Source organism: Merops nubicus, unplaced genomic scaffold, assembly GCF_000691845.1.
Source record: "Merops nubicus isolate BGI_N331 unplaced genomic scaffold, ASM69184v1 scaffold31201, whole genome shotgun sequence".
Lineage (NCBI taxonomy): Eukaryota > Metazoa > Chordata > Aves > Coraciiformes > Meropidae > Merops > Merops nubicus.
Window position 1 is genome coordinate 9291 of NW_008589587.1, and position 12267 is coordinate 21557.

Genomic DNA, 12267 nt, shown 5'->3' on the forward strand with positions numbered 1-12267 from the left:
TTAACACTGTGACATTATGCTTCTTATGATGCGTGTAATTAAAACAAAGTAGAATTAATATCTTTTAGCCTTCTGTGGCCTGCTCAAGGAGCTGGAGATGTGTTGTGCTCCAAGAAAGGGGGTGGAAAAGAGAAGAAGATGCAAGGGACAAGTGGTGTGTAGGTTTTGAAACAGAAGAGAAAAGAAAACAAAGTTGAGTGAAGAGAAAAGCCAGAGACTGTCTACAGGAATAATGGTGCTTTGTTCATTCTGAACTTATCAGAATTTCTAGATCCTGATTTCCTCAGATCCTTTTGTTGGAGTTCAGCTGCATTTCTGGTGTGTGATGAATGGACCATGTACTTTTATGCATCTCTAAGCTTTTACCCTTTTCTGACCCAATACATCACTCTTGGAGGCTAACAAGCCTGGAGTTGGCAGGGCTCGGGCTGAATGGGAATGACCATCTCTTCCACTGTGAGGACACATGTAGCCATCTCCCTGGCTGGTGATGGCATGTGATGGGTGGAGAAGGGGAGGAGATGGTCTCTAGCTGGATCAAGAGCTTAACAAAGTATGGTCTGTGAGACTTTCAGCTCCAGTCTCTAGCAAAGGCCTCGTTTGGTGATTTCCACTGAAGAAATGGCAATATCATTGAGAATCTGCAGCTTGGTGGTGGTAGAAAGCTGCTTCTGCTGATGCTTCTACTGCAGGATTTTGCTTTTATTGATGAAAATGTGGAAATAGTCTTGGTCAGAATAGATTTCAACCTGAGAGACCATGTTAGGTTCACCATGCAGCCACGCTTCCTCACTGGGCTGTGCTGCTGTCCTGTGAGTGCCTGGCTCTGGACACACACACCTACCACCCCCTTCAAACCCTCCCAGAGCCAACACATGCACTGCTCAGCCCAACTGTGGGCAAAAGGAGGGAATAATTTAATTCTTAATGATAACAGAAACTGGTGATAGTGCAAAGCCCAAACTGAAAACAAATGCAGCACCCAGGGATTATGACTGGAGCTCTGCGTGTCTGTGCCAGAGCTGGGTGTAAACCAGCAGCAAATTGGGGTACCACAGCAATACTATCAGGAGACAGCCAGAGGGGGTATTATTGAGTGTGGTGTTGCCAGGAAAGACAGGGCTGGATCCATGAGGAGGTCACCTGCCCCAGCTGAGGAGACTGGTGGGGTGACACAGGGTTATCTGGAATGGCTCCTTGCTTTCAAAGGGAAAGGTCTTATTAACTTCTTCCTTCCCCCAGTGCTTGGCAAGGAAGGAGCTGCAGAAGATTCTGGAGCTGGGGAAGTGAGGGTTAAAGTGGAGAGTGATTTGATCTCCACGATCACAGAGAAAATTAATTTAAATCCTAAAATAGTGAGAGCAAGTAGTGATGGGGAGTGGTGGAGTGATGCTGGTAGCTCGAGAGCTGGGAGTGGACTCTGGGCTTGTACTGGAACTGGTCTCACCCTTGACCACGATGCTCCACCTGGGACACATTCCCTCTGGGTACCAGGCTTCAAACTGCTGTGAGGAGGCCACAGTGAGGCATGGCAAGATTGGAGAGGTGCATGGCCCTGCTCATCTCTTATGTGTCTCCATCTTTCTCACCCTCTTCTCCTTTCCCCCTCCTTCCCATGCAGCCACACTCCGTGCCCTTGCTTTTGTCTCACTCCTAAATAAACTCAGGGATTTAGGTTATTTTATTTTTGTTTTTTTTTTTTTTTTTTTTTCCCTCCATGATCTCACCCAGCTCTTTATAAAAGACCTCAGGGGCAGCAAATCTCACCTCAGCAGCTGGACGTCGTAGTGAGTTCATTGTGTATCAATTTAGAGGAAAATGCCAGATCTCTTATTAAAGAACCTGAATGCCTTCATTTCCAGCAGGACACAGACACTCTGCTCCATCTCCCTGCCTGGGCAACACAAAATCTGAAGCAGAAAACTTTGTGGTGCTTTGAAGCAGGGCGTGAAAGACAAGGGCTGATCAAGGAAAGGGGGTAAGGTGGCATCCAGCCTGTCCTCATCCAGCGTTATGTGGGTGACTCTTCCCACGAGCTCCTGCCTGATCCCCTGTTCTACCTGCTCCCCTCATCTCCAAGGTTAAACTTGCATAAAACAAGCTGGAAAATCTTCCTTTTGAATAATTCATAATTTTATTAAATAATGCATTTTAATAACTGCTTGCCATTTCACTCCACTTTTTTTAGCAGTCTAATGATCTTGCATTTCTGAGCATCTCCCTGCCTCAAACTCATTGCCCATACTGGGAAAATCTCTCCAGTCCTGGTATCTCCACTGCCAGCTGCATGCCTTGCTTTCCCTCCCTATAGTTCAGCCCTTTCACTCCCCTCTTTCTTTCTCTGGCATGGTTTCCCATTTCCATTGCATTTTTGGGATATGCATGTTTTTGGACAGGAGTTGAGGTATGATGATGACCAACCTCATGCTGTTGTGCCTGGCTACTGTTGCTGAGCAGCTTTGGGAACCTGAACATTGCATGGGAACCTGAACATTGCATGAGGGCTGGAACACTTCTCCTACGAGGGCAGGCTGAGAAAGGTGACGTTGTTCAGCTTGGGAAAGAGAAGGCTCTGGGAAGATCTTATTGCAGCCTCCCAGTATCTGAAAGGGGCCTACAAGAAAGCTGGGGAGGGACTTTTTACAAGGGATTGAATTCGTAAGATAAGGGGTAATGGCTTCAGACTAGAAGAGGGTAGATATAGATTAGAAATTAGGAAGAAGTTCTCCACTATGAGGGCGTTGAGACACTGGAACAGGTTCCCCAGAGAGGTTGTGGATGCTCCATCACTGGAGGTGTTCAAGACCAGGTTGGGTGGGGCTTTGAGCAACCTGGTCTAGTGGGAGGTGCCCCTTCCCATGGTAGGGGAGTTGGAACTATATGATCTTTAAGGTCCCTTCCAACCCAAACTATTCTATGATTCAAAGGCTCCGAGCACACCAGTGTTCCCCTTGTGACCACAGAGTGCTGATGGTTCAGTCTCAAACAGCGAGTGGTGATGGCAGCACCCAGGTCAGCCTTGCTTCCACCTTTAGCTTGTCATCATTACAACCACCCCAGCAAAGGACACACCACATACACAGGAAACACAATTCCCTCTCTGCTGCCAGCTGTCCCACTGGAGATGGACAGCACAGCCCAGAGCTCCTCTGCTAAAGCATGGGCTGTGTTTTGATCTCAGCTCTACCCTCCCAAGCCAGAGGAGCTGCTGTCAGGGCAGCTCTGCTGAGCTCAGGGCCGTGCTTCCCCTCCCTGCTGGGGACAATGCAGGGATTTGGGAGCAGGTGAAGGAGCCTTTGTCTGATATTTCCTGTCATGGAAAGGCACCAAGAAGAAAGGGTAGTGATGGAATGAAGTTCAGTGATGGGGGCTTTCCTACTGACAGTCAGCATGTGCTAACCTATGGCTGGGTGAAGCCAAGCCAGGGATGGAGGGATGGCTGTGCCCCCTCCATCCCCCCTCTTCCCAGGGTAGAAGCATTAAAACCAGATGCTGGTCCCATCCCTGCCCACACAGGAGGATGTGATGATCCCTGCTTGGTCCTACAGGAATCCATGGCTCTCGTGGTTAAAACCCCCTCGCTGTATGGGCCACAGTGATTATGTTATTTAATGTGTTTATTTTATTTCCAGCAGATAAGCAGAATGTGAGCTACTATCCCAGGATCTGGTGCCCTTGGCAGATGATTAAAAATGCAATCCAACAGACATAGAAGCCAACAGTCTCTCTTGGGGCTGAAAAAGTCAAGTCCCAGGCTGGGGTTTGCCCATTTGGACTCCTACAAAACTGAGCCTTATGAAGCCAAGCCCTGATGTGGTCTCCTCACTCATCTCCTGGCTCCTCAGGAGCCAGTGGCAGAGGTCCCGAAGTGGTGGTGGCAGGGCCAGGGCCATACCAGCCATGCCTCTTTGGGCTGCTGGAGGATGCTGGACCTTGGCCTCTCCAATCTGCCCAGCTGTACATCCCTCCTATTTATGGCCTGAACCCAAAGTTGTGTTTTCACCCCCCAAATTATCCCTCCCTGCTTGTTTCTCCTGCCAGCCAAGTAAGGGACTGTGGGGAGAAGGGGCTGCTTCTGACACGCCCACCGTGGCAGTGAGAGAACCAGAGAGTGCTGCAGTCCTGCACGTAGGAACAGAGTGATCTGCAAGCTAAATAAGTGTGCCAAGTTTATAATTATTATGCTAATCCAATCAGTGGACTGGGGAAGGCTCAAGCACCGCAGGGCAGGTTGGGGTGCAGTGGGATAGAAGAGGAGCTTGCCATGAAAGCCATGGTGGGACAAATAGTGGCTCTCTTCTGCACCCAGGGCTCCATCTGAGCCAGCTGGTGCAGGAACCAGCATGGCTCCTGACTTCTAGAGAAGTTGCTGAAGCCTTTTATTTTGTCTGGTAAAACTAGGTGCTTGAAACAAATCTGTGCACACAGCCTGTCCTGGCAGGGTGATGTCCTGGCCATGCCCAGCCTCATTCCAGCTCCCACCACAACCTCTGCTGGTGCCATCACCAGAAGAGGCATGGGATTTGCTTTGCTGCTGCAAAACCCTGCATCTGGCCAAGCAGCACTGGGAGCCACAGGGCTCCCCTGTGGGAGAGCAAAAAAAGCCAGTGAAGGCATGTTTAGAGAGATGGGAGGGCTCTTGATGATGGCAGGGGGATGTAGATTGCTCTGGTTTTGAGGAGAGCAGCCCCTGAGGTGCTCAGCCCTGCCCCATGTTCAAGGCTCTGCTTTCTGTTGGTATTTCAGTGAGAGCAAGAAAGGTTGCTGGGGAAAGATGCAAATGTGTTTCCTCAGTAAATGGGGCCTAAATACAGACTGGCTTACAGGTGCAGCTTTATTTGCCTTCTGCCTGTTGTGGCACTGCTCAGAAGCCATGGTAACATCTGTCTGTTTAGCAAGGAGGAAGGGACTGGAAATTTGTTTAGAATTTCAGATGCTGGAGGCAGCTCCAACATGTTGTTGGCAGTTAGCTCTTAATGCCATAACTTTCCCCTCTCTTTGGTGATGGATGGAGAAACAACATCAAGCACATTATGTGCCACTGGGTTACAGAAAAGACAGATACAATCTGAGGTGGAGGGATTCTAGTGCAGGAAAGGAGATGCTGAACTGATGACTTGGTGAACTGCAGGGGATGCATCAGCAGAGCTGCATTTGCCAACCATTTGGCCATAAAAGCATCAGAGTTTGCACCTTTCCTTGAGCTGTTATCTACATCTTGCTCTTGGTCGTTTGTCCCAAACTTTTCCCTGCTGTTCACAAGTGGCAGAAACGCTCAGTGAGGAGCCCGGCAGCGTGCTTCCCACGGGGATTTCCACACAAGGCTCCTCTCAGCTACACCGGCAGCGTGTCTGGACCTGCGATTATTTCCAGCAGTCTCTAGAGGTCTCCAAACGCCCATCCTGGACTCGCAGGACCTGACGACAGTGCTGGCCTCTCCACACCACACGCTGATTTTCTCGGGGTGATGCTCTGTCAGGTGACACCTGCTCAGGCTTTACTCTGAGCTTCTGCAAAAAGAAGCATCCATCCCAGGATTAATTCGGCCAAGCCCTGCTGTGAGTGGTGCCTTTGGATATTGCTCCAGGAGTACTCTCCACACGCTGGGATGTATTGTCCCATATACCAACATACCAATGCAAACAAGGCAGCCCAGTGCTCCTGCCCCACAGCCACACGTGGCCAGTGGTCTCACGTGTGCAAAGCTGCCTTGGTACCTGATGGCTGTGCTAAGGGGGTTGTGGCCACAGGGATGCAGCCAGAGTCAGGCTCCCCTTGGAATTGTCCTTGGCTAACTCTTGTGGGATTAGTCCAGGGGCCTCCAGACTCGCAGTCTTATGGAATAATTTAAGATTAAGCTAAGAAATGATGTATTTTTGGTGGTGGGCTCTAACCACCAGCAAGGCTGGGCACAGCCTGGGGAAGTTATGAATGATGTCATTGCAAAGACCCTCGCTTTTCCTTGCTTTGAGCATCCCCATCCAACCACCAGCCACTACCTGTCTGGGGAGAGCACCATGACTCCCCCCCAGACCAAGGACTCGGGCCTTTTCCTCCACCTCTGGAGCCAGAGCTCATTGGCTTTCCTAAACCCCCATCCTCTTTGTTTTAGGACAATAGCTTTGCAGAAAAAAAAACCCCATAGCATGAAACAATAGCCCAGGTGCCAGCAGAGCCCCACAGGCTGTGTGCTCCAGGCAGCCTCAGCTCCTTCTCAGAGAATGAGTCTGTGTTACCCCAAATCCAGAGGGGTCTCCCAGAGCCTTCCCCCACCAGACCAAGTCAAGAGCTGTGATTTCCCCGGAGCACACCTCTGTGCGAGGCTTCTCCAGACTTGCTTATCTGCTGCTTGGCAGTCTTTATACCTCCTCCACAGCCATTTCAGCTCCTCAAGGGAATTCCTAAAACTCCCCCGTGCAGCCAGGAGCCAGCCCTCGGCTCCAGCCGTGCTGCCTGGGGAAGGTGTTGCCCGGGGAGGGTTTTGGCACACTGCTTTGCCCGCTCACCCCGATTCCCTTTCCCCCAGACCTACGGCTCTGCGTCAGCTCCCTGCTCCTCGTTGCTCTGCTTGGGATCTCTCTCCAACACTGCTGTCTCTGAAGAGTATCCAGAGCCTGGCCGTGCCAGGGATGGACAAGTGTGAGTGCTTCTCCAGGCCTAGTGCTGGACAGAAAAATTCCATTTACAGGTACAACCGTTTTGAGTCAAACCTGGGTGCAACAGGCTGTGGTGTCTCTGTGTTTCTGCAGCCTCCCCCTGCAGTGCTTTACAGGAGTGGCCAGAAGAGGGCTGGAGACTCCAAGTAAATCCCTGAGAAATTATTATCAATTAAAAATTCACACACGGATCTAGCTCTAGAGGAGCCTGATGCAATACCCGCTGCTGCTCTGGGGTCAGCTCTGCAGCCTGCACCTCTTCTGCTGGCTTTAATGAGACTTCAGCCTCTCCACACGCATTGCAGGAGGAGCCCGCTGCAGCTGCCCAGCTTAAACATCCCAAGGCAGCTCAGTGGAGAGCAAGGAAAGAAAACATCACACCCTGTAAGGTGGCAAGAGAAACAGGGAGAAGGTGACACCCCGTGGCACGCGCTGCCTGGTGTTGACTGAGCTTCATGCACCTCGTTGGAGTGTCAGCTCCACTAATGAGCTGCTGGGAACAGCTCCGGCACTGGTGGCTGCCGGGGCCATTGTCCTTGTCAGGTCTTCCATTCTTTGGCTGCTTCTTTAACACGTCCCATCATCCTCCCAGTTAGGCACTGGTGTTGGGGAGGGGGAGGGCGCATCCTCTCCCCCAGCAGCCGTCTGGGGAGCTGCTGGGTATGAAATTCTGTTTTTACACTTGTAAGTGAGAAAAGGAGCCTGGTTTGGTCCCGGGCAGTGCTGTGACTGTGACCCACCACACAAATTCTCAGCCTCTCGTTGCACCCAGCGCAAGGGGCAGATGAGCCCACCCCACGCTGGGTGCAGCCGAGCCTGGAGCCGCTGCTGCCCCCGGCACAGATCCTGCTCGGCGCTCAGGACGGTGCTCTGTGCAGCTCTGAGGAGCAGGGATGAAAGGCGAGGCGGTGGGAGCACAAAGCACGCCTGGTTTATTTTACTTATGACTCGACTCCGCTTAAAAGGAAACCAGCATTATCAGCTCCAGCACCGCTGGGTCAGATGAGTAAATGGAAGAGGAGGGTTTAGTTTATGATCTGGAGCTGGAGTTTGTTCTTATATGGGCATCCCCAGCAGGCGTTGCTTGCTGCCACCTCGCTGCTACTGGTGTCGGGGCTTGGCTGGGCTCCAGCAACTGAGACAGGGTCCTCCAGAGGTGAAAGGCATGAGGCAGAGCAAGCAGCTGAGCTCAGGTTGTATCTACCTCTACTTCCTTGGCTCGGGGCAGCTACATGTGCTGCAACACAACCCTCGTGCAGCCAGCACTTCCCAGCAGGTCTGTACTCAGAGCCGCTGTGCAGTTATCCAGCCAGGCCTGGAGAGCCACGACTGCATCGCTCCTTGCTCAGTTCCCCAGGGAGAAGGTGGCAAAGCTGTGTCAGAGCAGGTCCCTCAGCCCTCACCAGTGGCTCTAGCTGTAAAGGGGTGCTGGGTATGGGGCATGGCTGGTGCTGCTCCTCGCCCATCACTGCCACTCCATGGTGCAAGGTGCAGGCAGAAGGTAAACACACAACCCAGCGTGGGATGTGGTTTATTGCCTGGGGCTTCTCGAGCCAGTATTTGATCAACCATAAATAATTGTTGCATTGTATATGCAGGGACCTGACTTATCCTTCCTCTTGGTGATACCACCTCCAAAACTCCCTGGGCAGACACCTGTCTCCCTCTTCACCTCGATTAATGGGGAAGGAGAGAGCTGGCGTTGGGCCTCGCCGTGCTCCTCAGAGGCAGCATGTGGGTGTGCTGTGGAGGTCTCTGGCTTCAAGCTTAAACAATGACAGGTCCTCAGGAGGACAGGAGACACATGTGATCTCTCCCTGCTCAATTTTATGTTGAATTCCAGGTTCCTGGGGAAGGGTGTCAGCATTGCTGAAGCCCCCTCTATCCCCCATCGCCTCACTGCTGACTCTTGCCAATTCAGAAGCATTTCCCAGAGGCTTCCCAGGTGAGGTGAGTCTCTGAGGGCCAGGTTTCCTCAGTCTGAGCAGCTCTTGTTCCACGTTGAATGATTTACTGCCCCAAAACACAAAGGGAGGGGGAGGCACATCACTGGAGGGGCTGCAGCTTGGCAGCATGCTCGGCTCCTGTGCTGGGCTGTGCACACAAGCAGCAGCACGACCATCTCCTGCTGATCCTCTCCCCCGAGAGCTTCGTGCCAGCTCCTTGGCCAGGGAGACCTCATGGCAACAGGCCTGAGCACAGCACGGGTGGGCCACGCTCTGCCTATCAAAGCCTGGATTCCTCCCCCAGGGACCAGCACGTGGGTTGGAGCCACAGTTGCACGCCTGCAGGTCGGTTTGGAGAAGATGTGGAGGAAAGGGAAGCCTGGAGCTAGGGGAAGGAGAGAGGTGGCCTCAGGCTTGGGGTATGTGTTGGGGTTCAGAGAGTGGCCAGACACAGATGCATCCCATAGACTGGAGCCTTGCTGGTTCTTGGCAGACTTCATGAGGATGGTTCAGGTCTGGAGACATCAGGATTTCTGTAGCTCTGTTTTTCCACCATTTTTAATTGAGATTTATTAACAAAAGGAGTGATAGTAAGGTGCTGGCATCATACAAACCTTCCAATGCCCATGTTTGATGTCCCCTCAGCCCTGAAGTAGGGCCAGATAGCAACTGGCACCAGAGGAGGCAGAAAAAGCTCAAAAGATGAGGAAACGATGAGACCATCAGTGTCACAAATCCTCCAGCCTATTCCAACTCGCTGCTCAGCCCAGCTCTGGGTGACATTTCCCAGGCACACAGAACTGCAAATAATATTTACCCAGGAGGAAAATGCACCAAGCCCAGAGACAGCACAGCCCCTTCCTGGCAGGCAGGCAACCCAGGAAGCTTGCCCAGAGAGCCACCATCTGTCAGGGGTGGCAAGATGTGTCGGGGACACAGCACTGCCTCCAACCAGGATGAGCAGCTTTGCCTCCAGGCAGGATGGTGGTGGGTAGTGCTGGGACACAACAGGATGGGCATCATGCTGGGCTCCTGGAGCTGATGATGGAAACATATACTCCAACCCAAGAAGATCTCCAGGGACCTTAGAGGGATTTTAGAGGTATTTTGCGGGGAGGAACTCTGGGTTTGGTGAAGGAAAAGAGTTCAGGAACTGTGAGGCTTGCAGCTCTGGGGTCCAGACCATGTCCTTGCATGTCTGAGCATCTGACCCACTCTTTGCACCACCACTGCTTTCTTCTCTTGGTCTGGTTGCAGTGAAGCATCCAGGCTGTCACCTGCCCTGCTGCATCAGTGGCATAACGGGTCGGTGATGTTTTCAGAGGGGATATAGGGTCCCCTCCCCATCCCAGCCTCGGGGAGAAGGTGGGATGACGTGTGGGAGCTGAAGGATGTGAAAGGTGCTTTCAGCCTGGTGGGGCCTGGCACACATCCTGTGGGTACCAGCAAGGCTCCATACACACTTGCCTCAAGCTACCAAGTCAAAAGCCCCTGAGCTTGGACTCTTGGTCCTCTCCACATGGGCTCTGACCTTTGCTGTGCAGCGCTGGTGGCTGAGGAGAAGCACTGAGCATTGCAGCAACATGTGAGAGGCAGCTGGGGAGGAGGATGCAGCTTTCTGCTATTTTGGAGAGCAGGGAGGAAGAGGAAGGGCTGCTGACAAAGACTGAAACTAGAAGAATGACGATGATGACAAAAAACCTCCTTCCATTTAGGGAACCAAAGGTGTTTGTCTCCTGATGTGACCAGGATAGCTCAAACCAGCTCAAGTTACTAAACTGCCACTCCTTGTGTCCCAGAGCGAGGGTGGGACTGTTTCAACTGGAAAGGACCAAACACCCTACCAGACCCCTTGGTTCCTGAGCAGCCCAGGGGCTGGAAGGTGCCTTTAGCCTCTGTCTATCTCCTTTGCTGGCTCCTCTTCATCCTCTTCCCTGGCCACTGTATGTGGCTGGCTACCAGGAACAGCTGCCTTGCAGTCACACCCCAGAGCCTGGGACTACACGAGGGGAAGCCAAGGAGATGGTAGCCAAAGGTACCATATTTTGGGGAGATTTTGGGGCACACAGTGGTGCTGAGGGATGAAGGAGGGGAAGTGTAGCCTTCCCTACAGCCATGGGTTTTGCCATACTGCTGCCTGCTCCTCCAGAGCTGGGGGAGCAACTAGCCCAGTTCACCCCTGGGAGCTCTTCTCCTCTCTGCCCCTTCCCAGAGCAAGACTCCCTGACCCTGTTCCTCATTTGCAGACAGTAAAATTGCTCTTCTTGAGACAAACAAAAAGGCAGTCACTGCCCCAGGGAGCCTGTGGTCAAGGCAAGGACATGCCATGTTATTTGGTTTCTTCTTTATTTCATTTTGGCTTTTAGAGTTGCAGATGGGCTCCAGCCACAAAGTCTGGAGGCAGGTCCAGCTTAGCTTCCAGTGACTCCTGACTTGGGTGGAGGCTGAATCCAGGCTGCTGATTCAGTCCCTCTCTATTTCTGGTGCTGGATTTATGCATAATTTGTTTCTATACAGTTATGGATAGTCTGAGAGCATGAGAATTTCATGAGGTGAAAGAATGAATGGTGAATGGAGAATGAGGTGAAGGGATGAATTCTAAATGAAGCATTTGTTAGTGCAAGAATTCAGCAAGAGGAAGGGATGTAAACTGGGTGTAAACTGTAAACTAAGAGGTGGGAGGGGGGATGCCACATGCCCTGTGAAGAGCTTAATCCACAAACTGCTCAACCCAGTCCACACTATGGCTGCAAATTTCCTGCTTACAGAGCAGCTCTGGGAAATGGGGTTGAAGCTCCATTTGCATCTCAGTAGCAGCTCCAGAGGAAGCCAAGGGGTGCTCAGGACCTGAGGACAGAGCTGCAGCTCCAGAACATGCTGTACTCATCTTCCCTGCTCCTGCCATGGCCGATGGTGGCTTCCCACCCCTCGGGGCTGGGGAGCAGGCACACAGAGAGATGCCTGGCTGCTGCTGTCAGGGGCAAACCTCCCACAGATGGGAAAGCAGAGGGGCTGAAGGGTTTCAACCTCCATTTCCAAAAGCACTCTTGGGGTAGCTCTGACCTGCCTCAGCGCTTCATCAATCCTGCTTTGTGCTTGATGTGGATTGTAGCCTGGGGAGAGATTATCTGACCACGGCTCTGCTCCTCACATCCTCTGCTTCTCCTCCTCCTCCTCCTCCTTTAGAGGCTGCTGAGAGAAATTTTTATTTTTTTTTTTATGGAGCTTTTACCAAATTGCAAGGGAGTTTCCAAAACATCTGGAACAGCTCATGGAGCTGGAGTGGAGTGTAACGCTGAGGGTGGAAATAGGGTCATGGAAACAGAGGCACCCTGTTGGATTAATGCTCGAGAGCGGCGCTTGGGAAGAGCTGAGTTCAGAACCTCACCCCACTCACAAAGGAAAAGAGCTGGAAACATTCCAGGGAGACCCTTTCCACACCAGCACATGCCTCTGGGTCCTTGCTTCTCAGGTACCAGGCAGGAGGGAGGTCCCACCAGTGGCTGCTGATGCCCATCACCTGAGTGAAGGGATGTGGCAGTGTGCAGGGAAGGGCAACGTGGGTGTTTTGGTCTCTCAGACCCAAAATCTGCTCCTGTGTCCAGGCTTGGAGGAGGTCCAGAAAGAAGCCAGTATTTTGGAAAGGGCAATGAGGCCCCTTGGGT

General features: G+C 52.1%; 1 protein-coding gene across 1 annotated transcript; it reads right to left on the reverse strand.

Moving 5' to 3' along the window:
* Positions 1–584: 584 nt before the first annotated feature.
* On the reverse strand, positions 585–1505 carry LOC103781908 (grifin-like; the record flags this gene model as incomplete). The annotated part of the gene is given in 3 exon segments (XM_008949635.1): positions 585–753; positions 1189–1347; positions 1420–1505. Coding segments are annotated over 3 exon segments (414 nt in total), but the record flags the coding sequence as incomplete, so codon positions are not given.
* Positions 1506–12267: the final 10762 nt, after the last annotated feature.